General features: G+C 42.2%; 1 protein-coding gene across 10 annotated transcripts in view; it reads left to right on the plus strand.

Annotated features, from left to right (window-relative positions):
- LTBP1 (latent transforming growth factor beta binding protein 1) overlaps positions 1 to 27,079 on the plus strand; it is a 406,323-nt gene that overhangs the window by 140,688 nt on the left and 238,556 nt on the right. For 5 of the 10 annotated variants that reach the window (XM_040496475.1, XM_040496477.1, XM_040496480.1 and 2 more), the window contains exon 4: positions 23,246 to 23,413. The exons of 1 other annotated variant lie outside the window; for it this stretch is intronic. In XM_040496475.1, the coding sequence (XP_040352409.1) occupies positions 23,246 to 23,413 (168 nt within the window). Of the gene's footprint in view, positions 1 to 22,788; positions 22,949 to 22,998; positions 23,414 to 27,079 lie in introns of those variants that run through there. 4 more of the 10 variants (XM_040496484.1, XM_040496485.1, XM_040496481.1 and 1 more) reach the window with 3 other exon arrangements.

Below are 27,079 nucleotides of genomic sequence, written 5' to 3' on the forward strand. Positions count from 1 at the left end.
GTGTTAAGTCTAGCACTCTCTAGATAAAACAAGGTAGATAGGGAGAAACAAACTATCAAGTTGCTAGGGAGGTGTTCTCTGCTGTGACGAATGAAGATTTTATTAGAGTTTCACAGAGGTTTGATGGCCTAACTCTCCTTCCCTAACCACTGTGCCCATACTGCTTTTCCCATTTTGATTCTGTGCATTTCCCATCCTTCTGAGCCACTTCCTAGGTTACTCCACTCTACATCCTGCGTTGGACATTGGCTGCTTACTGGATATCTCCAGTGAGAAATTGATAATGGTGCTATGCTTCTTTCATTGGTCTTAAGAGAATTTAATTTGCATGAGCATCAGCTAGAGCACGGGTCTGTAAACTTTTTTCTTAAAGGATCTGATAATAAATCCTTCAGGCTTGATGAGCCAAGATACATAATTGAGGATGTTATATATAGGTTCTCACATAACTGGTAAAAATGTGACTGTTTAAAAATATGAAAAATCATTCTTAGCTGGCAGATTGTTTAAAAAAAAACCACAAAACTGAGTGGCTGACTAGATTGGTCTCATGGGCTATAGTTTTCTGGGTGTTGATCTAGTGGCTCACTCTTACAGTGTACTGAAAACATCTAGATTTTGGACCTGTAGGTGCTAGAATATAGCCATTGAATCAAAAGCTGTCCAAGAGGTGCTGCCTGGAAGCAGCTGTCCTTCATTGTCACTGTCCTCAGCAACCCAACCTCCTCACTGTGATGATTCTCAGATAAATCGCCACTAGTTTGAAGACAGCCAGAAAAGCATGAACTACCAGGAAACCAGTCTTTTCTGATAAGTCTAGTTTCCTTTCATGTTAGAGTGACAGGCCACACAGCAATTGGGAAAATAATGGATGTTACTCCTGGCTGTTTAAAGAAAGCCTTTTAATATTGACAGAAATAACATTTTTATTGGATGAACCAGTAACCCCCATCTGGCTAGACTGAATCACATTAAGCTATCACCTGAGTTCCTCCAAAAGTTAAACATAGTTGCTATATGACCCAGCATTTCCACTTCTAGGTATATACTCAAGAGAATTGAAAACATATGTTCACACAAAAACTTGTATACACATGTTCATAGCAGCATCATTCATAACAGCCAAGAAGCGCAAACAACCAAAATGTCTATCATCTGATGAATGGATAAACAAAATGCGGTAGATCTTACAATGGGTTGTTCAGCCATAAAGAAGGAATGGGATACTGATACATGCCACAACGTGAATGAACCTTGAAAACATGTGGAGTGAAGGAATCCAGACACGAAAGGATTCAGATCACACAAAATTCCATTATATGAAGTGTCCCAAAGAGGCAACTTCACATGGACAGAAAGTAGATGAGTGATTGCTAGGGGTTGCGGGGAGGGGGAATGGGTCGTGATTGTTTATGGATAAGGAGTTTTTTTGGGTCAATACATAACTGTGGAATTAGATGGTCATGATGATTGTATAATCTGAATATATTAAAAGCCATGTTATGTTAAAAATATTAATATAACTTTTTTTTTTTTTTTTTTTGCACCACAGAAGTAGTTACAACTCCTGGGAGTGGAGCTCATTGGCTCTCTTTAGAGATGGTTTGGGGTGAGGGGGGTCTTCCTTGGTGACTTCTAGGAAAGAATTGAGTATGGAAATAAGATTCTGTTGTGTTGATTTTGGTAGTATTTGTAACCCAAGGGAAGAAAAGTTAAAATGACATGGTAACATTTGCAATACCACCTCATAAAAACTATCCAGATTATTAGTATAGGATATGTTCAGGAGGAAACCCAAATAATTTGTGCAAAAAGAGATTAGTTTGACTTAACTCTCTAGAAAAAGCCCTTTGAAGGTAAGATGAGTATCCACACCAGACCGTGGTTGTAGTGAAAACACCATGGGATGCTGGATAATGGTAAAAGCAGAGAATATTTCTGTTAGAGTCTGTGGTGGAAGGGCGTTTTTTATCTTTGGGGTTGTGAGTACTGGGGAGCTTACGAAGATAGGTAGACAGGTAGTAGACTTCCTTCAAAAGGAGATCTTGAGGATGAGCTGAAATACCCCTGTAATTGAAATGGTTTGTAGGTTGTACAGAGAGTCCGAAGAGCTGAAAGATGGGACCATCACTCTCTGGTTTAACGGTACAGCTACTTAGTCTCTTCTACTGTATCTTAGCGTGTTTGGAAATTTTTAGAAATGTAAACTTCTCTAAATCAGATTTTCCATTGCCCATTCCAATGGTTTTCCTATCAAGGTGGACTTAGCTTAAAAAAATTTTTTTTTGTAATGTTTGCTTATTTTTGACAGAGAGGGAGAGAGAGAGACAGAGCACGAGCGGGGGAGGGGCAGAGAGAGAGGGAGACACAGAATCCCAACCAGGCTCCAGGCTCTGAGCACAGACCCTGATGCAGGGCTCGAACTCACAGACCGTGAGATCATGACCTGAGCTGAAGTCAGATGCTCAACCGACTGAGCCACTCAGGTGCCTCAAGGTGGACTTAGCTTTTAAAGAGCTATTTATATTAAAAAAAATTTTTTTTAAACATTTAGTTATTTTTGAGAGACAGAGAGAGACAGAGCATGAGCAGGAGAGGAGCAGAGAGAGAGAGAGGGAGACACAGAATCTGAAGCAGGCTCCAGGCTTTAAGCTCTCAGCCCGACGCGGGGCTGGAACTCACGAACTGTGACATTATGACGTGAGCCAAAGTCAGATGCTCATCTGAGCCACCCAGGCACCCTGTAAACACCTATTTGTATTTTAAAGTCACCTAAAATTTTAGTTCTTTAAGTTCATAGCAGAAACTTTAAATTTCAGGAAAGACAGGTGTCCTGTTTTATATACTACCTTCCTTCAAGATTTAAAAGCAGATGTAAGTCAGACTTTTAAAAGAATTGCCAGTTTATCTTGTGATGTGCTGCAGTGTAGGGGAGAGATTGATTATTGGCATTTCAGGGGTGCCTGGGTGGCTCAGTCAGTTAAGCATCTGACTCTTGATTTTGGCTCAGGTCATGATCTTGCAGTTTGTGGGTTCAAGCCCCATGTGAGGCTCTGCACTAAGAGTGCAGAGCCTGCTTGGGATTCTCTCTCTCCCTCTCTCTCTGCCCCTCTCATGTAATTGCTTGCTCTCTCTCTCTCTCTCTCTCTCTCTCAAAATAAATAAAAATAAAAGCAGATACGGGTCAGATTATTAAAAGAATTTCCAGTTTATCTTCTGATGTGCTGAAATATGGGGGAGAGATTGATTACTGGCATTTCAGACACATGGTACTGTTACAAAAGAGCTCAGGACAGGTCCACTATTTTTAGTGTTGAGCATAGCCTCTCTGTTTGAATAAGTAGTCATGGTGGTGCAGGAAGCAGGTCCACAGCCCCCATTGGGCCCCTTTAGACAGAAGAAACTGTAATCCTTTCTGTGCTGGGACCACAGGAGACTTCTTAGTCCCGGATCCTGTGGTCTGTACTAACTTCTCTCGGTCCTTGAAATAGACCAGCCAGCCCAGCAACTGCCCAGCAGTTGGTCACAGGCTAACTGGAATTCCTGGCTCCCCCATTTGAAGATAGAACAGCCACCAGGTTTCAGGTCTGAGAAGGGGAGGCAAAGACTCGGTTGTTCTCACAGCAGCAGCCTTCCTGCCCGAGCCCCAGCATCTCAGTTCTGGCTTGATGGCAGCCCACAGTCTCAGGCAATGAAGAGCACGGACTCTCTGGGCACCCGAGACCTGCTGTTTGTACTTAAGGTGACGCTGTGGTTGGATGTGCTGGCGTGAGCCCTCAGGTTGTGTCCACAGTGACATCGAGAAGCCTAATAAACATGGAAGCATCTCAGGTTTGATGTTCTGTCTCCTCCTTGAAAAAGTAAGTTCATACATCTGGAGTGAAGACTGTGTGTGGTTGCAGACTGGTGCAGCGAAGAGGTTACCAGCGAAACTGTGCACTTCCTGGTTGTTACTGTGAGACGATAGTGGTTGTGCAAAGGCTCAGAGCCAACAAGGGGTTTTCTTTGGCAGAACAAATACAAAGACTAGGAGACAGGCAGCCTTTGGCTGGGACAGTTCTGCTTGTCCCAGCCACTTCCAGGAGGTGGATAAGAACACTGCTTAAAGGCTCTGGATGCCCAGTGCCGGTTCGAGTCATCGCAGGGAGAGAGCCCGTGGTGTGGTTGACAGCACCCACCAGGGGACAGAAGGTGGTTTGAGGAAGAAAGACCAAATTCGTCCTCCACCTGTCGTCCTCCACCTCCTCACAGAAGAGGAGGAGAAACCCTGGACCGGCAATCGGATAAAGGCAAATGTAGATGGAATCAGTAGAGGTGAGGAAATCAGAGCCAGATTCTTCTGTGTGTGGTGAAGTGTGAGAGGCAGATCTTCAGAGGAGGAACAGTTTGGAAAGGCAGTTAAAGGAGAGTCTGGTCCTGAGAAGCAGCCTAGCCTTACTCCAGGACACGCCTGAGAGGAGAGAAAAGCAACAGCAGAAGGAGAAACTGCCTGTGCTGGCAACTCCAGGTCTCCGTGGTGCCCTCACTGACAGTTACTGATTGATGGGAGCCCCACTGGGGCACAGCTCTGCCAATGGATGGTGTGCACCTCTCGGGAAGGGGAGTTCTGTGGGCATGTGTTCTGCAGCCCTGGAAGCCTTCCTTGCATGGAGACCACCTTTGGCTTGTCATGTGCAGATAAATGTCTGTAGGATTGACCCCACGCCAATCCAGTGGGTACTAAGTGGCAGTGGAAGTGGGACCAGCCAGAAACTAGATCTTACAAGAAGCTGATGAAAACGAACAAAGAAATGATTTAGCATTGAAAATACCAGGTGTGAAAAAAAAGACTGCTTTGAGGAAGGAATTATGGTAAAGCTCCATGCTTTTTCCCTTGTGAAATCAAACTCCTGATTGGGCTGCTTGGTCACCCCATACCACACTTTGTGTGGGAATAAGGAACCTTGAGCCACTTTCCAGCTGTATGTCAGTGTGGATGTTAGCACTGTAGGTGGATAGAAGAAAATCATCCATTCTTCAGTTATTTCTTACAAAATCCTTGTTGGTTTCAAAGCCTAGACAGAAAAGCAACAGCATAAATAGGTACAAACTGATGCTTGAGAAAGCATTCCAGGGAATGTGGATGAAGGACCAGCATTTTGCTGAGCTGATGCCCTTAAGAATCTATATTCCATTGAAGAGTAGGTATTACTTGTTGTACATAAAGTTCCATGTGCAGTCTTGCCTTGGCCGCTGTGTCTCATTTGGGGGTGGTGAGGGCGGGTTGGTATGTTTTATCCAGGAGTTGTTTGATCACATCTCAGTCCAGGCATGTAGGTGAACATGAACGTTCTCTTTGCTTCTTGATTCCTTACACACAGTGGAAGAGCGCTGGGAAATAGTAGACATAGACGGATTATAAACACTTCCAAGAAACTTATCCAGAGATGTTAAAAACAACAGTGGAGGAAAACCTAGAGTGAAGGGTTATGTAATCTCAGTTCCCCAATGGGCAGCCTTTCATGCCAGAGAAGGAGGTTTCAATCCCAAGGGCCCAAGATTTCAAAATAAATAAACAAAGTAATCCAAGGATATTTCTGGGTGTTGAGACCGAGTTCAAGATATTGAGAAATAGATACTGTATGATTCCAGAATACTCTATGATCAAACTGTGATATTGCTGGGGGAAAATAACCACGGATGAATTTATAGATTGCCTGGAAAGTACAAAGCAGCATTTTGGGAGGAGAAAACCTGCATTTGAAAAAGAAGAGGTGCTGCCTTCTCAGTCTTTGGATCTCTTTGCCAGAAATTGAGGGCTTTACTTTGATTTTATTTCTGAATAAGAAAATTAGTTTCTAGGGAACAATCATTGTTAGAGTTGAAGTGATAGTTTTGATTTGACATAAACAGGATTGTACAAAATACTGCTAATGAGATGTTCCAAAGGGAATTGAAATAGAATTTGTATTTGCTTGGTTTAGCCTCTTTAAAGAGGGGTCCTTTTAGCATTGAAAATTAGTGCCTTATGGTGAGTCTGTGTGTCCCCACTTGGAGGTAAAGACTTCCCTATCTTCCTTACATTTTATGACCTTTCTTAAAGAGCTTGTGTTGTACTTTTCTGCAGTTCTGCATGTTTTTTTTTTTTTTATATTTACTAAGTATTAGCCCCTTGTGAAATTGAAATGTATCTGTACTGAAACCCAGCTGCCCAAGGGCTGTGTTCCCATACAGAGGAAGTACAAGTTGACACATGGCTGGAATGGGAGGGAAACCTTTCTTCCCTAAAAAAGGTAATTGCAGTATGGTTATATTTGAGTACTTCTTCTGACAGGAAAACATTAAACCATGAAATGTGTACACATGATGTATGTATATGTATATATACACATTTATATTTAATCACATATATAAATGTGTGTTAAAGAGTTATTTTTTGCAGCTGCCTACATTATCCATATTGCAAGTATTCATTAAAAAAAATTCTTGTAGCCCTAACTGTGTTTCACATGTTGACTCTTCCAAGGTCCCAGCTTTTTTAACTAAATGATAACTTGAAACAGGCAGTGATTGCTCTTGTGAAAAACATCATAGTTATTTAAAAAACCCCGTATCCTAGAAACAGACTTAGAGAGCTTTGGGGAAGAAAAACAATCTAGACAGCAGGTGGGAGGGCGGTTGGTGGTGGTCAGTGGGGTGGTTCCCTTTGGTAGATGACCCGGGGCTGCTTGCGTGGGATTGAGTGCTCTCTGGTAACGATGTCTGGAACCTCACACACCAGGCAGCTGTACTCCTTTTTGTAATGAACGCCACTTAATGACTACAGGTGCATCGCACGATCACCACTGCCTGCCTCAGATCCCGAAGAAACTGGAGCTCTTCCTCCCACGCGTTCAGTTTACATTCCTTCCAGAGCCACTGAAGCAGGCTCTGCTTTACTTTGGAGGGTTGGTTACAGAGGAACACTCCCCAAACAAAATCTTTTGGTATTTTTTTCCCTTTACTGGCCATTCAAAGATATTATGGTGCCTTTGTTGATTCAGTTAAGTAGATGCTTTCTGGTCCAAAGGTCTTTTTCTTAGTTTTTTGTAACTGTAGATATTTAATAAAAACAGAGCACTATTTAAGTGTGCTTTAGTTTGTTTTTATAGGGAGAGAGGGAGGCACCTATATTTTGATAATATTTCCCTGACCAGCTTAACTTTTTTCATGAAATTTTTTTCATACCAGAATAACTAATAAAAATGTAGATCTTACATACATGTAATTCTTCCTTCCTCCTTCTTGCCATGGCTTCCTTGTGGGTATAGTGGACTTTTCCACCCCGTCGACATTGAGCTTGCCTGGGTGACCTGCTTTTTACTAATGGACTGCAGGCAGAAAGACAGTGTGCCAGCTCTGAGCTTTAAGTTGTATGGTTCCACTCTTCCTTATACCATAAAAAAGGCATGTATCTGGTCTGCTCACATGCCAGTTCCTTTGACATCTGCTTTTCTTAGTTTACCTTAACAGGGAAGATTTACTATTTATTTATTTATTTATTTATTTATTTATTTATTTATTTATTTAATGTTTATTTGAGAGAGAGAGAGCATGAGTGGGGGAGGAGCAGAGAGAGAGGGATACACAGAATCTGAAGCAGGCTCCAGGTTCTGAGCTGTCAGCACAGAGCCTGATGCGGGGCTCGAACTCATGAACCACGAGATCATGATCTGAGCTGAAGTTGGATGCTCAACCCACTAAACCACCCAGGCACCCCAGAAGATTTACTTTGTAAAACAATCTGGATAATTGTTAGTCTTAGAGCTGGTGATGCTGTTTTAATCAGACAGGATACATATAGGTAAAAATGCTACTCTGGGGGACTACACCTTCTTGCCACAGTGAACCAGAAGAAGGGTAGGCCCTTGACTCAAGAAAACCAATCTGCTGTAAGGTGCTGTAAGCTGCTGTAAGGTGGCCTCCCAGAAGAGCATTCCCTAAGAGGGATGATCTGATGAAATAAGATCAATCAGAATTTTTCAAGGAATTTGTAAGTTAAGTTAGAGTTGAACAGTAAGAAACTGGAACAGAAGTAGAATACCAAGTAGAAGCAGAAACAGCCGTCATGAAACAGCTGCCATGTTCATATCAGCGTCAACAGCATTTTCTGAAAAGGACTGACCATAGGGCAACATATAATGCGTTGGTGAAAGTACTGTGGATTCTTAATGTCATCCCAGTTATTGAAGCATATTCAAGTCTCCATAAGGTCAGGCTTATGTGGCCAGCTGTTCCTGGGTTGTCTTGGGACTTGCATCTTCTGCATTGCTGTGCAGAGCTTTCCTGTTCAGTCCCATCTCCCTTGAGAAAGGGTGCACCCCCCTGAATTGTATTGTAGGCAGAGACCCCAGCGAGCACACATTCTGTGTGAACCTTCCCTCTAAGAGCTGCGTGTCTTGATGTCTCAGAGCACCAAAGACTATCATTTGGAGCAGGAAAACCCAGCTGCTTTACCCCTCTTTACCCCCTTAATCCTGTCTACATCTTCTGTCTGAGAAAGCTTGGGGTAGGTTGGTAGATGCACAGAGAAGTAAGTGGGGCCGGTTCCATATTTTCCCCAAGACCACTGCAGCACTCAGAATTGTCCTCGTGGCCTGGGCTTTCATAGGGCCTGCTGCGTTAACCATATTTATGCCTCAGTGCCCATTTGGATTTTTAATAGAAATGTTTTCAGGTCTCGGATTCTTGATTACATCGAATGGAAAATGTCCAGTTTCAGTTCATGAGTGAGTGTGGACAGAAACCTTTTTAGAAGACCCCTGAAATCCCATCATGCCTCCTTCTCCTCTTTTTCTGGTATGGGTTTTGGGCCGGCCACAGTGGGGCATGCGTGTAAATACCTATCAGGCGTGCTCTGCCATGTCTCCAGTGTGGAAATGGAGCAAAATTAGATGCCTCTTTTTAAAGTTTTAAAAAAGACTCTTAGTGGAGAAAGTGATTCATAATGTTTTTTGTCAGAGATCCCAGTTTCCAAACCACACCTTAATATACCTCAAGAACATATAATATGTATGTTTTAAAAACCTGCTAAAGGTACTAGAAACTATATTCTTGTCTCTGAGCATCAGATAATTAGGAAATTTGGACATAAGCTATTTGTCTCCACCAGTGACACTCCATAGATTGCATTTTTCTCATCTATTGGGTACTTACTGTGTGCCAACCACTGTACTGAGTGCTTGCTGTTAAATTAAGTCAGTATGTTACATCATGATACTAGTATATGGACTATTTAAAATTTATCCTACATGTATTCGTATAAGTTTCTTGGGAACCAAAAATACAATGAGTTAAAAATTGCCCAAACCAGGATGCCTGGGTGGCTCAGTCGGTTAAGCGTCCAACTTTGGCTAGGGTCATGATCTCATGGTTCATGAGTTTGAGCCCTCCATTGGGCTTGCTACTGTCAGGGCAGAGCCTGCTCCGGATTCTCTGTCCCCCTGTCTCTCTGCCCCTCCCCCACTTGTGCACACGCTCTCTCTCTCTCTCTCTTTTTCAAAAACAAACATTAAAAAAATATTTTAAAAAATTGCCTAAACTGATCTTACTCATTGGGAGGAGTGCCACTTTACCCGATATGGTGACCAATGGTAGCTATGCTTGCGATGAGCACAGCACCATGGACATAGTTATTGAAACACTGCGTTGTACACCTGAAATGAATGTAACATTGTGTTTCAACTATATTTCAGTAAAAAAGGTGGAAAAAAAGAGTGCTACTTGAGATTTCTCTGTTATTTTTACGTGGGTGCAAAGCTAAATTTGACTATGTTAAAAAAACCGGTCAGCTTCATGATTTGTAGGGCTTTTATGACAATAACGCCTAAAAATTATCTGAACTTAGAGTTTCTGGCAAGAATTGTTTAACTTAATCAGTCAGATGCAAAATAAGCCATTCTAATTATTTGCTGAAATCCGTTTAGACGCCTTTCAAACCAAGTCAAGCCATCAGCTCTTACCTGGAAATTTTGTAGGAACCAAAGTCCACCCTGGAATTTTCCTTTATCGTAGAGTCTTAAATAATAATTAAGATTGTAATGCAAACATCTTGAGATGAAATTTTCCATATTTAGATGTTCTTGTGGGTTTTGCTGTATAATATATCATGGGGTAAGTGTCACTACTAGCTTGAGCTTTACCTCACAGTTACTCTGCTAAGAGCTGACCACACGTAATGATATCCTCTTGGATTTGCATAGTAATTAACAGCTTATGAATTATATCCATACAAATTATTTCAAATGGCCCCTACCACAATCTCGTGAGGTAGATGAGCTGTATGAGCAGTATTCTCAGTGTCTTTTTTTTCCCACCCTAGTTTTCAAGACGCTGAAGAGTGGTGCCTGTGAGTCATTTTACTGTATTCTATTCCATTGAACCTCTGAATATTAGTTTCTTTGTCAAATAAAAATCTTAGCACTTACTCTGTCATAAGAAGGAAATGAGATGACACCTGACATACTGCCAAACACCTAGGATGTGCTCAGTCTGTTTCCTTCCCTTGCTCCAAACTTCCCAGGTGCCTAGTATCTTAAGCACCTACTAGAAGTGTAGGAGAGGCATTAGGGGAGAGTGTGAAGGCTTGTGTTGAAATCCCAGCCCTGCCATTTCCTAGCAAAATGACCTTGTTCAGGTTCCTGATGAATATCTCTGTAGTTTCCTAGTTTCTGAAGGGATAAGAGTGTCACTTAAATGATTGTGGGGTGCATGTGATCTCTGAAGCTTCATTAGGTACTCAGTACATGTTTCATGAGTCTTACAGTGCTCTGTACATTTAGAAAGGTCCGTAAAGTCTGTTTCTGTGTTATCAGAATCTAGGGAAAAAGAAAAGCAGAGAAATATGTGTGTGTGTGTGTGTGTGTGTGTGTGTGTGTGTGTGTGTAGGGGAAAAGAACAGAGAAGAGGAGTGTGGGTATTTATATTTTACTATATAATAAATTAACCCAAACCTTAGTGGCTTAAAGCAACAAACGTTATCTTACAGTTTCTGTGCCTCAGAAATTCAGAAGCTGGTTGTTTAGCTAGTTGGTTTTGGCTGATAAATTCAGAAGCTGGTTGGTTAGCTGGTTGGTTTTGTCTCAGATTCTGTCATGAAGTTGCAGTCAGGGTATCAGCAGGGGCTGCCGTCATCTGAAGGCTTGACTGGGGCTGGAAGATCCACTCTCAGGTTTGCTCACTCACATGGCTTTTGGCAGGAGACTTTGGTTCTTTGCCATGTGGGCCTCTCTGTGGGCTCTCTAAGTATTCTCGTGGCCTGGGAGCTGGCTTTCCCCCAGAATGAGTGATTGGACAGAGAGAGCTCAAGACAGAAGCTGCAGTGCCTTTTATGATCTAGTCTCTGAAGTTGAAATAATCACTTCTGTTTTATTTTTTGCTTTAGACACGAATTGTTAAGACCAGCCCATGCTCAAGGGAAGTGGAATTAGATTTCACCTCTTGAAGAATGTATCAAAGGATTTGTGGGTAGATTTTAAAACCATCACACTGTTCAACAGGAGAGGCACTGTCTTGATGGAGAGAGGAATTTGAGCATGAGTAACCTAAAAAGAATTAACTGAAAGCTGGAAAAGTGACAATGTGTGACTGCACATCAGTAATTCATTTTTAATTGGCAACTAATCATTTTTCAGTTTTGTTTATCACATAAATAAAAGATGGACTACAACTTTGAGAAAAGGGATATTTAGGCAGAAATCTTTTATAATGATGAGTTCTATTGAACTTGGCAGTAATCCCTTGGAGAAAGTAGTTGGGGCCATTTGATGGAGTCATTTAAAAACTGAGCAGAAAGAAGTTTGTGCTTCAGGGAAGAGAAAAAAAGTGAATGATAGAATCTGTGTTCTGCAAGCTTGGATACCTCTGATTCTATGAAGAGAATTATTTGAGATATATGATGAGAGAGGACAAACAAGGGCAGAGGGAGAGAGAGAGAGAGAGGGAAAAAAAGAGAGAGAGAATCTTAAGCAATGGGATTGTAGGGCTTGATCCCACAACACTAGGATCATGACTTGAGCTGAAATCAAGAGTTGAATGCTCAACGAACTGAGCCACCCAGGAGTCCCTAAATTCAGAGATTTAAGAATACCAGTTTTCTCCTATATAACCAGTTGCTTCAACAGATTTTTCTTTCACCTGAGCCCATCAAACTTCAGCAGTTAGAAAAATGTTCATATCTTCACCTTCCTTAAGTATTTCTTAAAATAAAATGCATTCATATTGTAGTATCTGTTTGCTCTGGATTCTTCTTGCCTGTGTGATTGAATTGGACTCCCCCAGAGGCACATCAAGGTGCCTGCTTCTGGCCTGCAGCTGCAGTGATTCAGAATACCTGCACAAGGTACAGGAAGTTTTGGTTTCCCTCTTTGCTCTGTCTTTTGAGTTCTTCCTTCTTTCAGGCCAAATGTAAATTTTGTAATGTGTGATAGGTCATTTTCTTCTTAGCGTCTGCCTTTAGTGTAAGAGTGAAGTTTCCAAGCCCCCTTACAAAGGCAATGGAACCCTGATGGCATTTGGCTCCTTTAAAGTTTTGTGACTTTCAGTTATTAGTTTGAGTAAAAGTTGCTTCTTTGCCTTTGCCATAGACAATGGAATTCCTGAGTATTCCTTGTCTGAGTTCATACTGCCTTCGATTCCTTTTTCTTCATTTACTACCCTTGTGTTCTTTGCTATGCACTCCCCTCTGACCATAAAATCTTTTCTTGTTCTCAAAGAGGGAGAGCCACTAGGTGGACTTTTGTTATAAATAGAGGAGGAGGATAAAAATACAGACTGTTTCCTTGGGCTTGATCGAGGCCAAAGGAAGATTGGAAAAGTAAGGAAGTACACATAAATAGGATTATGTGCAAACAGCTAGGGGAAAATGGAGAGATGCACTGTTCAAACAGGCATGCCTAGGTTGCAGAAAATTGTGTAGGGAGGGGGTAGGTGGGTTGGTTCAGGAGGATGAAAGGTGGAAAGAAAGGAGGAAAGGTTTTCTAGAGGGAGAAAAATGTCACGTGAAGCAATCTGGCATGTGAATGAGGACCAGTGGACAGTTTGGTTCAGCTAATGCCTGGACTCTTTGTGGGATGTTGTAGGATCTGAGGCTAGATTCGGTGTCTGTGGGGAAGGGTCTCAACTTTCTTTTAGGGAGTTTGATTTTGTCAGAAATATTTGTCATAACCAGTGTCTAAATTATATGGAATTCTAACTTTGAAATTGCATGGTAGATACAATCTGGGACCCTCATGAGAAGTGGCTCCCACTTAATCAAGCTGGTGAATAAGTCATGAAATTTGTTCCTTGGTAAACAAATAGCTCAGTAGATAATCTGTCCTTTGAGTCAGACTTGCTTTTCCACATACAAACAAACAGATGTTATTTATGGAAATGGTGAGTGATAGACTGATAACAAATGCCTCCATTTACTTTCTTTGGAAAAACAACAAATGTGGGGACAAATAAAACCTAATTCTGTTCCAAAATTAAGGCACAGAAAATTTGAATCATGTGGAGCGTACCTAACCCATGGTTTCTGTAAGGAAGCTATACAAACTAGCCCGATTGTGTGAGTACTAGGGCTAGAAGACATGAAAGTGTTCCCCGCTCGGCCCCTCGTTCACTGGGTTCAGGAACAGCAGTGAAGGCCTCTCTTGTCAGTGGCACCCAAGCCCCTCCTCCTGTGGCCGTGGGTGGGATGTAAAGGCGATTGCTGCTAAGACCCGGGTTCTTGAAAGGCGGTAGAGATTTTCACATGCAAAAATGCATCTTTTAAATGGTATTTCTCCCTTGGGAGACAACCTCTTAGAAAGAGTAGCATCTTGAATGTTGATGCCAAAAAAGAAGAAAATTCCTGGACAAACTCACTCAGTCTTTCTCAAGTGTGGTTCCCATGGTTGTCAGAATTCAATTGAGAACATGCCTACACTGAGCTCCCCCAAACCTCCGCTCCTCCCTCATTTTCTTCTTTGCTTCTTTTTATGTTATGAACTGAGTTAAGTACTGTCACCTTGGGATATGTGTCTTCAACCCTGTGTCATAACATTTCAGATGCCACTGTCCCTTCTGTTTAGGATGGGGCCAGTAGGTTCCCTGGTGTTTAAGATTAGGAGCAGAGATTTCTGGATATGTTCTAGACAGGTGAGTTTTTAAAGTTGTGTCAAAGGAACCCTCGTGGAACAGCCTGCTGCAATTGCAGGACACCAGGACGGAGGTGCCCCAGCACTATTTCTAATTGGTTGTGGTGCCTTTGAGTGTGGTCACCTCTTTCCCTGGACTGCAGTCTGGAGCCTATCCTGAACTTTTCTAGGTGTTCCTTATCTGTTAGCTGAGGTATGCCTGGATAGTTGAATCCCCTCAGGGGATGTTAAAGAAAATATTTTACAAAAAAGTTCAGAATATGAAAATGTCAGAAAGCCATTGGTTTGTTTTGCTAGTTTTCCACTTTTAGTACTGACTGTATTTCTTTCCCCAAACACTGGGTCAGGTCCTGCTGGGTGAGCAAAGTACTTGTTGGGTAAAAGTTAGTCTTTTGACTATAAAATATATTGCACTTTCAAACATACTTGATTTTGTTCCAGAGATAAAAATAGGATCTTTTAAAAAATATTTTTAGAGAAGAGAGCTTATGATTGGTGTTTAAAGAGTAGAAACTCCAAGGAGAAAAAGGAAATATGAAAAAAAAAAATCCCATAGTCTCAAGGTGTGCTGTTGGAGTCCTTTTAGGGCATTGGAGTCCGGGTGGCAGGGTAAGATTGAAGGTTGAGAAAATGTGATTATAGGTGACAATTTGAGTTTTTATACCTTGAGTCAAGATAAAACAAAGACTGAATGAATGAAATAGGAAATTAGACCTGACTCCTCAAATGCGTGGAAATTTGGGATGAAATCTACTGTCTTTGTGCTAGATCTCTGGCTAGTCTCTTGGCCAGTCTCCCTGAGCTAGAAACCAACATGTATTTCTATGATTGGGTAGGTTTTATGGCCTAGTGGTAATTCATATGAGACTCACAGAATCTTGGTAAGTAGTATTTTCAATTTCCTCATTCATTGCCTGAAAAGGGGAATTGATGCTTAGTAAATGAAAAATTGGTTTAAAAACTCCTTATACATTGGGGTGCCTGAGTGGCTCAGTCACTTAAATGTCTGACTCTTGATTTTGGCTCAGGTCATGATCTCATGGTTTGTGAGTTCGAACCCCATGTTGGGCTCTGGGCTGACAGTTTGAAGCCTGCTTGGGATTCTGTCTCTGCCCCTCCCTCACTATGTTCTCTCTCTCTCTCTCTCTCTCTCTCTCTCTCTCTCTCAAAATATAAGTGAATAATCATAAAAAAGAAAAAACAACTCCTTACACCTCATTGTAACTCTTATTTATACAGTTAAAGGAAGTTTCTATCATGTGTGGGTTTGGGTTCTGCGTAATATGTTGTGAAACTTTGGGAGCAAATAATTGTTTTTCTTTAGAAAAAGTGTTTGAGAAATTTCTATTTCCTGTTTATTCAGTTATTCTCTCATTGACATGTTTAATTGAAAATTTTCACTTTTTTATATCATTGGCCATTTTTGGGTAATGTTTTAATGGTTTTGGGAAAAACGTGTTTTGTAATGATTGCAGAGCTTCCTGAATAACAACTGTGTTTTCCCTTGTTTTATGGCTAAAACATTTCATTTGTCTTTGACAAATGCAGCATCTGTTAAGTATGTTTTGAGGCTAAAGACTTAATAAGAGTGTTCTTTACTGCTTTAATACTACTGGCAATTAGCCCATTGGTAAATATTATTTATTTAGTTTCTTTCAGTGAAGTTTGTTCATTCAGTTATTTTTCTTTTTTTTTTTTTTTAATTTTTTTTTCAACGTTTATTTATTTTTGGGACAGAGAGAGACAGAGCATGAACAGGGAAGGGGCAGAGAGAGAGGGAGACACAGAATCGGAAACAGGCTCCAGGCTCCGAGCCATCAGCCCAGAGCCTGACGCGGGGCTCGAACTCACGGAGCGTGAGATCGTGACCTGGCTGAAGTCGGACGCTTAACCGACTGCGCCACCCAGGCGCCCCCATTCAGTTATTTTTCTTGAGCATTAGTATGAGACACATGTTGGACATCTAACAGTGACCAGACGCATTCCTGCCCTGGTGGAGTTTGTGTTCCCATGGTGATAATCAAACAGTAAATATATAAATGTGTTTATAATGAATAGGAAATGTAGGGCAAGGTACGGGGGATAGGTAATGTGTGAGATGTTGCAGTTTTATGTCAGGTAGTCAGGAAAGGCCTCCCTGATAATCTGACCTTCTGGAGAAGTCTTGAAGGAAGTGAGGGAGGAAGCTACATGGATCAGAGGAAGAGTGTTGTAGGCAGAGGGAACAGCAAGCGCAAAAGGCTTGAGACGGAAGCAAGGAGTGAATGGGTTAAGGAGGGTTGTGGCAGATGAGGTCAGGGGTTTGCAGCCGTGGAGACCCCAGTAGGCTATTGTGAGGCCTTTGGCTTGTGTTCTGATTGTGATGGGAAGCCACTGAAGGGGGTGGGGGTGCTATGAATTGATGAACATAAATTACAAAATGATACCGTGAGGGGCGCCTGGGTGGCTTAGTTGGTTGAGTGTCTGACTTCGGCTCGGGTCATGATCTCATGGTTCATAGGTTCGAGCCCTGCATCGGCTCACTGCTGTCAATGCAGAGTCTGCTTTGGATCCTCTTCCCCCACCCCCTCTCTCTGCCCCTCCCCAATCACGCTTTCACTCTCTCAAAAATAAACAAACATTAAAAAAAAAAAAAAAAAAGATACCCTGCGAGCTGTTTATTCTCCCGAATAAACTGCAAGAGGGCAAAGGTGGAAGCAAGGAGTCTGGTTTAGGAGACTGTTGAAATAATCCAGACACAAGATGGTGGTGGATTGTACCAGAGTGTTTGTCATGGAAGTGGTGAGAAATTGTTACCTACCTTCTGGAAATAGAGCTCACAGGATTTGCTGTTGTATTGAGTCCCAGATGGACACCGCCCGCCTGCTACATAGTCAAAAATAGACTTGCTGTTTTCTGAGATGGGGGAAGACTTGAATAGGAGCAGGTTTGGCTGTGAGTACAGGAAGGAATTATAGCTTGCTTTTGAATACATTTTGCTTGAGGTGTCTGTGAGACATTAGCTATTTACCTAAGAAAGGCCCATAAATGTGAATCGTTGGTTGCTTGGGTATACACACATACAAGGTAGAGGTAGTCCAGGCCATATTTCAACATTTTCTATATGTAGGTGTGTAGGTAGTCTTTAAATCCATGCGATGGGACAGGATGATATCATCTAGGAAGTCAGTATAGAAAAGAGAAGGCTACAGAGACTGAACTTTGGGGCCTTCCACTGAGTAGGGTCATGTGGAACAGTGGCCAACAAGGTAGGAGAGAACCACAAAAGAGTAGTGTAACCTAGAAGCCCTTTGGAGAAGGTGTATCATGAAGCAGTCCTTATGTGTCACAGGGGCTAAACATTTGCGGAAGAAGGACACAGAAAATTTGCCATTGCATTTGGCAATGTGGAGATCCTGGTGACCCTTCACAAGGGCAGTTTTGGTGAAGTATGGGACAGCAACAGCTTGACTGCAGCAGATTCGAGAGAATGGTTGGGGAGGCAGGGGATACAGCCAGGAGAACAGCTCTTTTGAGGAGTTTTGCTGTAAGGAGAGTAGAGAAATGGAGCGTTACCTGCAGGAGAGAGGAATGGAGACGATAAGAGCAGTAATCTTGAGTTTGGGGCAAGGGTGCCACTTGTTTGTGTGGGAATGAGGATGAAGAGAGTAAGTCTTTGAGTCTGTAAGAGAAGAAGAGGTCCGTTACTTTAGCCCGCAGGCAGGGGTGGGGCTGGCTTTACCTAGAACCCCATCCTTCTTCAGGAGGAAGACAGGACAGATCCAGATCTAGAGTTGGTCGGCCTGAGTCTTAACAGCTTTTATTTTCTCAGTGAATCAGAGTGAGGTCATACCGAAGAGTGTGTGACTAGGTTGCTGCTGCATTTCTGCCCAAAACGATATTTTTGGGACCATATGCCCATTTTCAAATGTGGTGTCCATTTGATACCTGCTTTTTGATGAGCTGTAAGCAATTCTGTAAGGAACTCAGAATATATCCAGAAACTTACTCTTACATTAAATGATTTCATAGACCTACAGAAAGGCAAAGAAGAGTACATCTCCTTAAATGCATAAAAAGGAAAGGAAATCTTGTGTATATGTGTGAGCGAGATAAGTAACTGGCATAGTTTCCTTCAGAGGATATTAATGGAGAATTGAAAGGGAGAGGAAACTCACATAGTCTTTCCTTTCATGTGTATCATCTGTGTAGCAACTCTTTCTTCCTCTATTTCTTCGTTTAGTTAACAGCTACCCAGAAAAAAAAAAAATTCAAGAGATAGTGCTGGAATATTCCTTGATTCTTATCTGAGGAGGTGCTCACATCACAGCTAGAAATCTCGTCTAGGTTTCCCCTCCCTCTTGGAGGGTGTTCTGGGACTGGAGCAACCTGATTAGTAATCATAGGTTTGATATTAGTTTGTTCACACGGCATCTTTCTCGAGGAACAGAGAGTATTCTGTGGGAATTCTTTTAAGAGTCCATGAGGAGTTAAGCAAGCCTGGAGAGCAGAACAATGAAGTCCTGTTATTCTAAGCATTATTTAATAGTTTCATGATTTGTCCTTCAAAGAATTTTTGGCCTTCGGGCAAGCAGTGGACTGCAGCAGGCGAAGGAGCCCTTTGCTTGTTTTCTCACACACGACCTGTGTATTGAATTGGTTCCGAAGTCCGTTTGGACAGCTTCACTTAATGGGCAGGGTGATGGCTTGTAACCACCCAGGAGGTGCTTCCCCTTCCCAGAGGGATACTGCCTGTGCTAGTTGGTCCCTGTTGTTGAAGTCGGGTGAAGATGTCACAACATTCTGGATGCATGCGGAGGACCCTGTATTCTTGACGTTTGATGTGAGTCTCGCATTTATTATATTTGTTTCTTTGGCTGCCTCGGCTTTTGGTTCCATCCTAGGCTAATGACTGGAGGATGGGCTACTGTGCTCTTTTCTAGACTAAAATCCATTTGTCAAGAACAATTTTTGCATTTTTGAATTTTTCTCCATCATTAATGATCGGGGAATAGAAATGAAAGCTTTTCCTATTGGGAGGATATCGGCTTCTCTTCCATCTCATTCACCATCCACTCTGAATATCTGTGGTTTGTTTTAAACCATGTGCCAGTGCCTCTTCATGGAGGTTTCAGTTTGCACAGGGTCTGGCAGAAGCTGCAGACAGGATGTTGACTCTTGAGTGTCTTGACTGACTGACTAGGAGGCCCAGTGGAGGTGCTGCATGGCTCCAGGCAATCTATGCTTCTAGCCAGAGCCTCTACAACGTGAGATCTGAAAGCACTTCCTTCAGATATGTGGGGCTGATTTATCTGCAGGGGATCTGAAAGTTACATTTTTGTCATCAGAGGGACCAAGCATGAAAGCTGGGCCAGCAGTTGCGCCTGTGTACTTCTGATTGGCCTGAGTTTTCCTCCTCAGCTTTGTAATTGTTCATCAGCTATTAGGTACTCCAGGGGCAGTCTTTGACCACTGATTTCGCCAAGGGTTTCCTTATCCTCATGGGGGATGCAGGGCCTTAGACCGGAATGGCCTCCAGCATCCTAAGAATCCCCAATCTCTGTGGGGTTCGACAGTCTTTCCTTGGGGTATATTTTACCTTCATTAGGGGCCTCCTAGTAGGCAGGCCTGTGGGGTTTTTGAGTTTTAGTTTACTCAAAGCATTCGAGGAAGATGCCTGTCACAGACCCAAGTGGTCTGTGGAGGAAAGTTCGCTGCCACTCTTACTGAATTCCCACTCAACTCTTGACAGATGAATGGTGTTGTCTTCAGCTTGTCACATTTGAGGAATTTGAAACTCAGAGCAATTTACCTTACTTTTGGGTTCTTTGAAAGTTAAACTTTACCTGATACCCTCGGCTACCTAGAAATGATTTTACAAGGGGAATCGGAGAGTGTATTTTCTAATCCTGTAATATTTACAGAGATCCTATTAGAGCTTTTACACATGACAGTCTAGTGTGAAAAGCAGCTGTGAATTTTTCAATACTGATTTTGAGATTGATTTCGAAAGCTAACGCTAATGATAATGAAATCAATGCTTCATGAAGACAAGAGGACTCGCTGAGATTATGTGTCTGCTTTAGAATTAGACTGCTTTTATAGAAGAATGTTAGTAAAATGCAAAGGGAAATATGAAATAAAATGTGTCTTCTTCCAAGAAGATGTGAACACTGTAAAAATCAGAATTAAGTCATATGAAACTGTCTCTGCCTTTTGAAAATCCAAATGATTCCAGGCCAAAAACTTTTTTCTTTTGGCAAAGAAATAGAATAAGTTTTTAAAAACAATAGGCCTGGAGACTCTCAAGTGCCTATAAAGTGACTACTGTAGCTGCGAGGTGAAACGGGAATAATGATTAAGTGCTTGCTTTCTTTGGATGTCTCTCTTCGCCTAAGTGAGCAGAATTTAGGTGACGGTATGAGCATCTGCATGGCAGCCGCCCGGGCCACGAGTTAATGCCAGAGAAGACAAAATAGTTGGCACACCATTTCTAATTTCATTATTGTACCAAGAGCCAGAAAAAATAGAAGTTTATATTCTTTTGAAGTGGGACAGTGTTGTCTCTCCCCTTTTTTTAAAATGGGCTTCACACACTTAGATTCACAGAGTATTCTCAAGATATTTGTAAGCATGGTCTGACAACTTAGAGCGCGAGCTGGTTTGTGTGTGTGTGTGTGTGTGTGTGTGTGTGTGCACGCACACGCGCACTACTGTAAAAAAAAGTCGAACTATGTGAATTTTGTCTCTGGAATCAACGTTCTATTGTAGTTTTTTAAATTTCTGAGGTATACTCAAAAATTTTAAATGTTGTGTAAGCATTCAAAGCAGTTTTTGGCAGACTGCCTCTTCAAATAAAGTTTTATCGGAACACAGCCACACCATTCATTTACATATATATTGTTTTCGACAGGCTGCTCTCAGGCTACCACAACAGAGTTGAATAATTGCCAACAAGAGTCCTTTAGGCCGCTAGCCTTCAAATGTTTATTATTTGGCCCATTATAGAACAGGATTCTGAGTCCTGTTTTGCAAGGTGCTCGAAGATTTGGTTGAGCCCTAGGACATCTCCCCACTTCACACTGTGTGTCCTGATCTCTTGTGTTGGAACCACTGAGTGAGAATGGGAAACGGTCTTGAAAAAACATTTGAAAAGATCTGAGGCTGTTTCTCTTCTGGAAGAATCATTTTCTTGTGTTAAGTGAAGGGGCCAACACAAGCTGATCTCTTCAAGTTCCTTCTGACTTGAGCTTTCATTACTTACTCGGTAGTTATCTTTGAGGAGGTGAAGGGCTGTCTTGTGGAAGAGGCGTTACTAGGTTGTGAGACCGTGGGGAGCTGAGTTAGGGTTAATGGGTGCAACTGACACACTTGAGCTCCAGAAGGAAGTACACTTGCTAGGAACAGCTAAGAAACCAGCATGTACCATCTTAGTAGATAATGAGCTCCCTGTCACTAGAGATGTTTAAATAAAGGTTGTGTCAGAGGACCTTTGGGGTCCAGCTTTGAAATTCTAACTTTTTTTTGGTTAAGGTTCTTTGTCTCCAAGCTCAGGTTTGACCATGATTTTTTTTTTGTTGAGGGCCTGTGGAGGCCTCTTGGATGATTTCCTAAAAATCTAGTCCTGGTCAAACCAAAGCAGTATGAGGGGGACAGAATTGCCTCTGGTAGACAGAGGATGGCAGCAGAAAGGCTGGCCCAGAGCTAGTCTCTCCTTTGGCCACTGAAGTAACACAGTGACAATAGGCAGGGCACTGCTTCCTATCATCCTTAGTCTCAGAGCTGAACCATCTGTCTCCAGCTGCGGCTACCATCTTGCTTTCCTGCCTAGGCTCCTGGAAAGAGGAAAGGACCTAGACGGGGGTGTATCACAGATGCAGAGATCGCACTAGAGTTTCTGTATTGCACTTTGCCCTAGAGTCTGGATTGGGACTTGGTCATGAATGGCAGTTCTGGGTGAGGTCATGCATGCTCTTTGTAGCTCTGCTATTGTAGCACAAAAGCAGCCATAGATAATATGTAAGTGAGTATGTGTGGCTGTGTTCCAATAAAACTTTATTTACAAAAGCAGGCCATGGGCCATATTTGATCCCTGGGCTACAGTTTTCTGACCCCTACTACAGACCCTGGACATCAGAACTAGCTAGAAAACATGAGCTGCACGTCTCTCATGTTTTGTAGAAAAAGTGAAATGACATGTCCAACGTCACACCGTGGTCGAGGCAGGCTTATAACCCAGCATCTGACTTTTAGATTAGTGCCCATTTTGTAATACTTTGCTGCCTCTGCTGTGCACTCAGGTTATAGCATTTGGTTTTAAGAAGAGGGCCACGTGAGTGCAGGAAATATGTGCCTTAGTGGCCTGTGAATGGCAGCAGTGAGGGCTCCAGGATGGTATTTTAACAGAGGCAACCCTTTAGCCTCGTGACCTGGGCTCCCTTTTTCTTAGATGGTCCCTGTTGACAGTAAGGCACAAATACAGGTTGCATAAATTAACATGGGGAAATAATGCCCCGGAGTTGTGAAAAAGAAACGGGCTCCCACAGCTGCGTCACAGGATTTGATCACTTCAGCCGAGAGTGCCAGGAGATTTGAGACAGATGTTTTCAGACATGCCGCATGCCTAAAACATTTCCAGGGGTCGGACTGCAAATAGTGACTTAATAAGTGGAGAAACAGGGAAAGTATGCAAGTTGAGGACACAAGAGTTTATTCACCACGAGGTGCATGGCCAACCTCTTTGCATTACATCTGCCTGTCAGGGTTGGCTCTTTCATGTCGTGCCCTCCGTATTGCTCTTTGTCTGCCCGTGAATAAAGTGCAGCATTGTGGTTAGTAATCCCACTCCAGTGACTCGACTTCAAATGTGGTTTTGGAGTGCATCCCAGAGTTCTGTTTGCTAAGCTTCCTACTCCTGTTTCAGAGACACCACTGGATACAGAGCAGCGAGCACTGAAGGCTTCCCTCTTTCCTTAAACCTGTCGGGTTGTGGGCTCTCTCGTTCCCCCTCTCCTCTCCTTGCTTTTTTCCCCTTGTTTTTTTTTTTTTTTTTTAAACCTTCCAAGGCACTTTCATGGATACTAAGCTGATGTGTTTGTTGTTCTTTTTCTCCTTGCCTCCGCTCCTAGTGAGTAACCACACTGGCCGCATCAAGGTGGTCTTTACTCCGAGCATCTGTAAAGTGACCTGCACCAAGGGCAGCTGTCAGAACAGCTGTGAGAAGGGGAACACCACCACTCTCATTAGTGAGAATGGTCACGCTGCCGACACCCTGACGGCCACGAACTTCCGAGTGGGTGAGTTCCTCCACGGTCCCTCACTGTCCTTCCTGAATTGAGTTTTCTGAGATCGTAGCATGTAGACATCCTCCTCCACTCACACTGCTCTCTGCCTGAATGGGTTTCTGTCTATGAGCACGAATACGCTTCTTCCAGGAGATCTTTTAAATCACTTTCAGAATAATTTTTACCCTGCTTTTCTGGCTTCTCAGAGAGATGGCAACTAGAATGTTGCCCCTGATTGCTTATCATGGACGCAGCCTGTGGTGATGGGGGGGGGGGTGGGTGGTATCAATAGGACAGAAGGGGATAGCTTTTACATTGAGACCCTAATGCACAGTTCGCATTGATCAGCTTCACGTTTAATCTGCTCAGCAATAAGAATTTGTCCTAGATCTGACTCCCGTTACAAAATTTGGATAGTGTTGCTTAAGTTTAAATTTTTTACTTTACGGATAGGCATGTTCTAAAAAAAAAAAAAAACTTCCAAGAATTGTCAAAAACTGCGTTTTGGTTGTAGTAAGGGATACAGACTTGCATCCTTCACCACATTTCTGCTCTGATTCAGAAGGCTGAATTATACATTGATACATGACATGGATTTAGGGGAAGAAATGCTAGTGGCTTGCTGTCAGCACTCAAAACCTTTTAATCTCTCTTAACTAATTTAAATATGAACTACGGTGGTCCCTGAAAAGAAAGCTTTTTACTTAAAAAATTTTTGTGTTGTTTCTACTTTTTCGTAAAGGGCGAAAGTTTTGCGGTCCACCGAATGCTGTCACGCTGCCATGTTGTCACGCAATACAGTATTTTTATCACGGAAAAATGTCTTTTATTATTTTTTGACCAATTATGGTTTGCCATGTGTACTCAAATAATCACAGACACCCACATTACTTTATGAGTTACTCACAAGAATAACCCAAATGTCAGACAGATAATAACACTGGCTAGATCTGGTCTTTTTATGGAATATTGCTGTTTAGTCTTGAGCGTGTGTGTCTGGGGGGGTAGGAGAGAGGGTGTCTCTTTCAAACTGATTATCATCAAGACAAAATACAAGGGGGCAGCCTGAAGTCCTTATTAGCTCTTTTGATTATTCTCTGCTTTATCGTGACTCCTAACCCTTATGAGGTCAAAGCATTATTCTAGAGAGTCTGTACATGGAAAAAAACGTATGCCCATAGATACTATTTAAAAGGGTGTTGTGAATTTCCTGGCTATGATAGCGGCGTTTGGGCATATTTTAAAAAAGAATTTAGCTGGTGGATGCCAAGTTACGCTTAGCAGGGCAGAGCGCCGAGTCTAATGGGAAGTGTGTTGAACTGATGATCGGGAAACTAGATTCTGGTCCGGGTCCTGCCACTACCTACCTAATCCACAGGGTGTGACAGTTACTGTTTCTGGACCTCAGTTTTGTCTCATACAGAAAATAAATGGCTTATGTTTAGTGACCTCTGAAATTCAGTCTTCCTTTAAACCCTTAGGGCTTTTTATGAGCAACAAGTAATATCATTTTCTGGAGGGTTATAGACAATGAGGGGAAGAGAAAAGGCAGTTCCCAGTAGGTTATTACGTGCTTAATGGCTTTTTCCCACTTTTACTTTTCTTGATTGCCTGCCTTGCTCTGGCGGCTTTCTCAGCTCCATCAGCAGCAGCAATCACTGCTTCTCCTCCTCCTCTCAGTTTTCATAAATCTTTACAGTAAGAGTGACAAAGCAATCGGATGGGTGGTAATTTTTTGGCTTACAGTGTATTCATTTTGAAACTACATATTTGAAGGCTTTGAGAAACAGAGGAAGTCTACTTGTTAAAACACGCTGCACACTTTCCTGTCTGGCATTTCAGCAGCTGTTTAGGAACAGGATACACGTAGCCTATTCAAAATGTAAAACGGAGCAAACTTATTTACACAAAAATATTTCAAAACCAGAGCTCAACTCTGCCACAAAAGGATTGGCAGAGTAGTTCACGAGAGAGAGAGAGAGAGAGAGCGAGGGAGAGAGGGGGAGAGAGAGAGAGAGAGAGACAGGCAGAAAAGGCATGGTAATAAAGTTTCACATTGGAAGTCCTGGGAAATACTTAATTTCTATCCTGAGCTATTTTCCTCTTCTCTGTCTTTTAATTAAAAGACTGGATAATCTGAGGGACCAGTTTTAAATTTTTTAAATTGAAGAATGGTAATTTTGTAGAACTTATAGATTATGATTCTTCAGAAATGCAGAAAATTTTAGAAGTTCTTTTTTTAGACATAAGTATCTTTGTGGACTTAACTGGTTTAATATAGCTTTATTAGTTACAAAAAGTAGCTTTCTGACCGTTTTTCTATTTATATTTGCTTATAATATGTTAAATCTTTTGCTCATAAGACATGTATATGGAAAATAGAACAGCTTGGGGAAAATTCAAAATTCATTAAATTTGTTAGCTGCTCTCTTTGGCCTCTGCTATGTAAGGTGTGGGGACTCACACTTGTTCTCTAAAGGGCTAGATAGTAAATACTTGAGACAGTGCAACACAAACATGTGGTATGCAACTACTCAACTCTGCTGTGGCCATGAAAGCAGTGTAGGCAGTATGTACAAGAATGGGTGTGGCTGCATTACAAAAACCTTGGGTGTGCCAAATTTGACTTCAGTGGCATAGTTTGCTGACCCCTGCTCCCAGAAGTCAAAATACTACTGGGAAAACCATATGGACTTCAAGGTCAAGGGAGCTTAATTAACTAGTCCATTGTGATCATCAGAACTGCAGAAATAAATTTGAACATTTCCATAGTGATTTATAGGTTTTTTGTTTTTTGGTTTTTTTGAAGGAAGTGGAACACATACTATTATTAACATTTTCTTGATAGGGAAACTTAGGCAGTGGTGTAAGTGAGCTTGACTTAGTTACATAGCAAGTCTGTTAGCTAGGACTAGAACTTAGATCTCTTTAGGTCATCTGTTTACTTGATTGCGTGGGGTCTGACCACGATGGGTAGGAGGGACAAGGTGAAGAACCTCATGGAGTTGGGTTTTGTGGGAAGGACGGATGGTTTAATAGAGAATAGTCACCTGAGAGACCTGTAGCCCTGGATTGGAGTCCTGGCTTCACCATGGCCACTGGCCATATTCTGGCTTTAGATCCTCTTGGGCTCAGGTCACTGACCACACAGAAGAGGTAATAATAAATATACAGAGGGGCACCTGGGTGGCTCAGTTGGTTAAGCATCCAACATCAGCCCAGGTGATGATCTCAGGGTTCACAAGTTCCAGGCCTGTGTTGGGCTCTGTGCTGACCGCTCAGAACCTGGAGCCTGCTTCAGACTCTGTGTCTTCCTCTTTGCCCCTCCCTTGCTCACACTGTCTGTATCTCTCTCTGTCTCTCAAAAATAAATAAGCATTAAGAAATTTTTTAAAAGAGATACAAAGGATGGTTCTTTAGCAGACACAGGGGTGATACTGGTTTCTTCCTGTTTCGTGCTGCTTCTGTGCCAGTCTTTCTGGTCTTTGGTGATGGGGAGTCTGGGCTTTTCAGATGTGAGAGGCAGGTGTATTGTTTTCATGACTATTAAGCATATAGTCTCTGCTCTTGAGTATTCAGTTAGAGACATCTTAAGTATAACTTCCACTTACTGTGAGCCCTGGATGAGGATGATATCCAAGGCAAGTACTCTGAGATTCTAGAATAAACTCATTTTTA

Source organism: Herpailurus yagouaroundi, unplaced genomic scaffold (genome assembly GCF_014898765.1).
Source record: "Herpailurus yagouaroundi ecotype Mexico unplaced genomic scaffold, PumYag 188, whole genome shotgun sequence".
In the NCBI taxonomy this organism is placed as follows: Eukaryota; Metazoa; Chordata; class Mammalia; order Carnivora; family Felidae; genus Herpailurus; species Herpailurus yagouaroundi.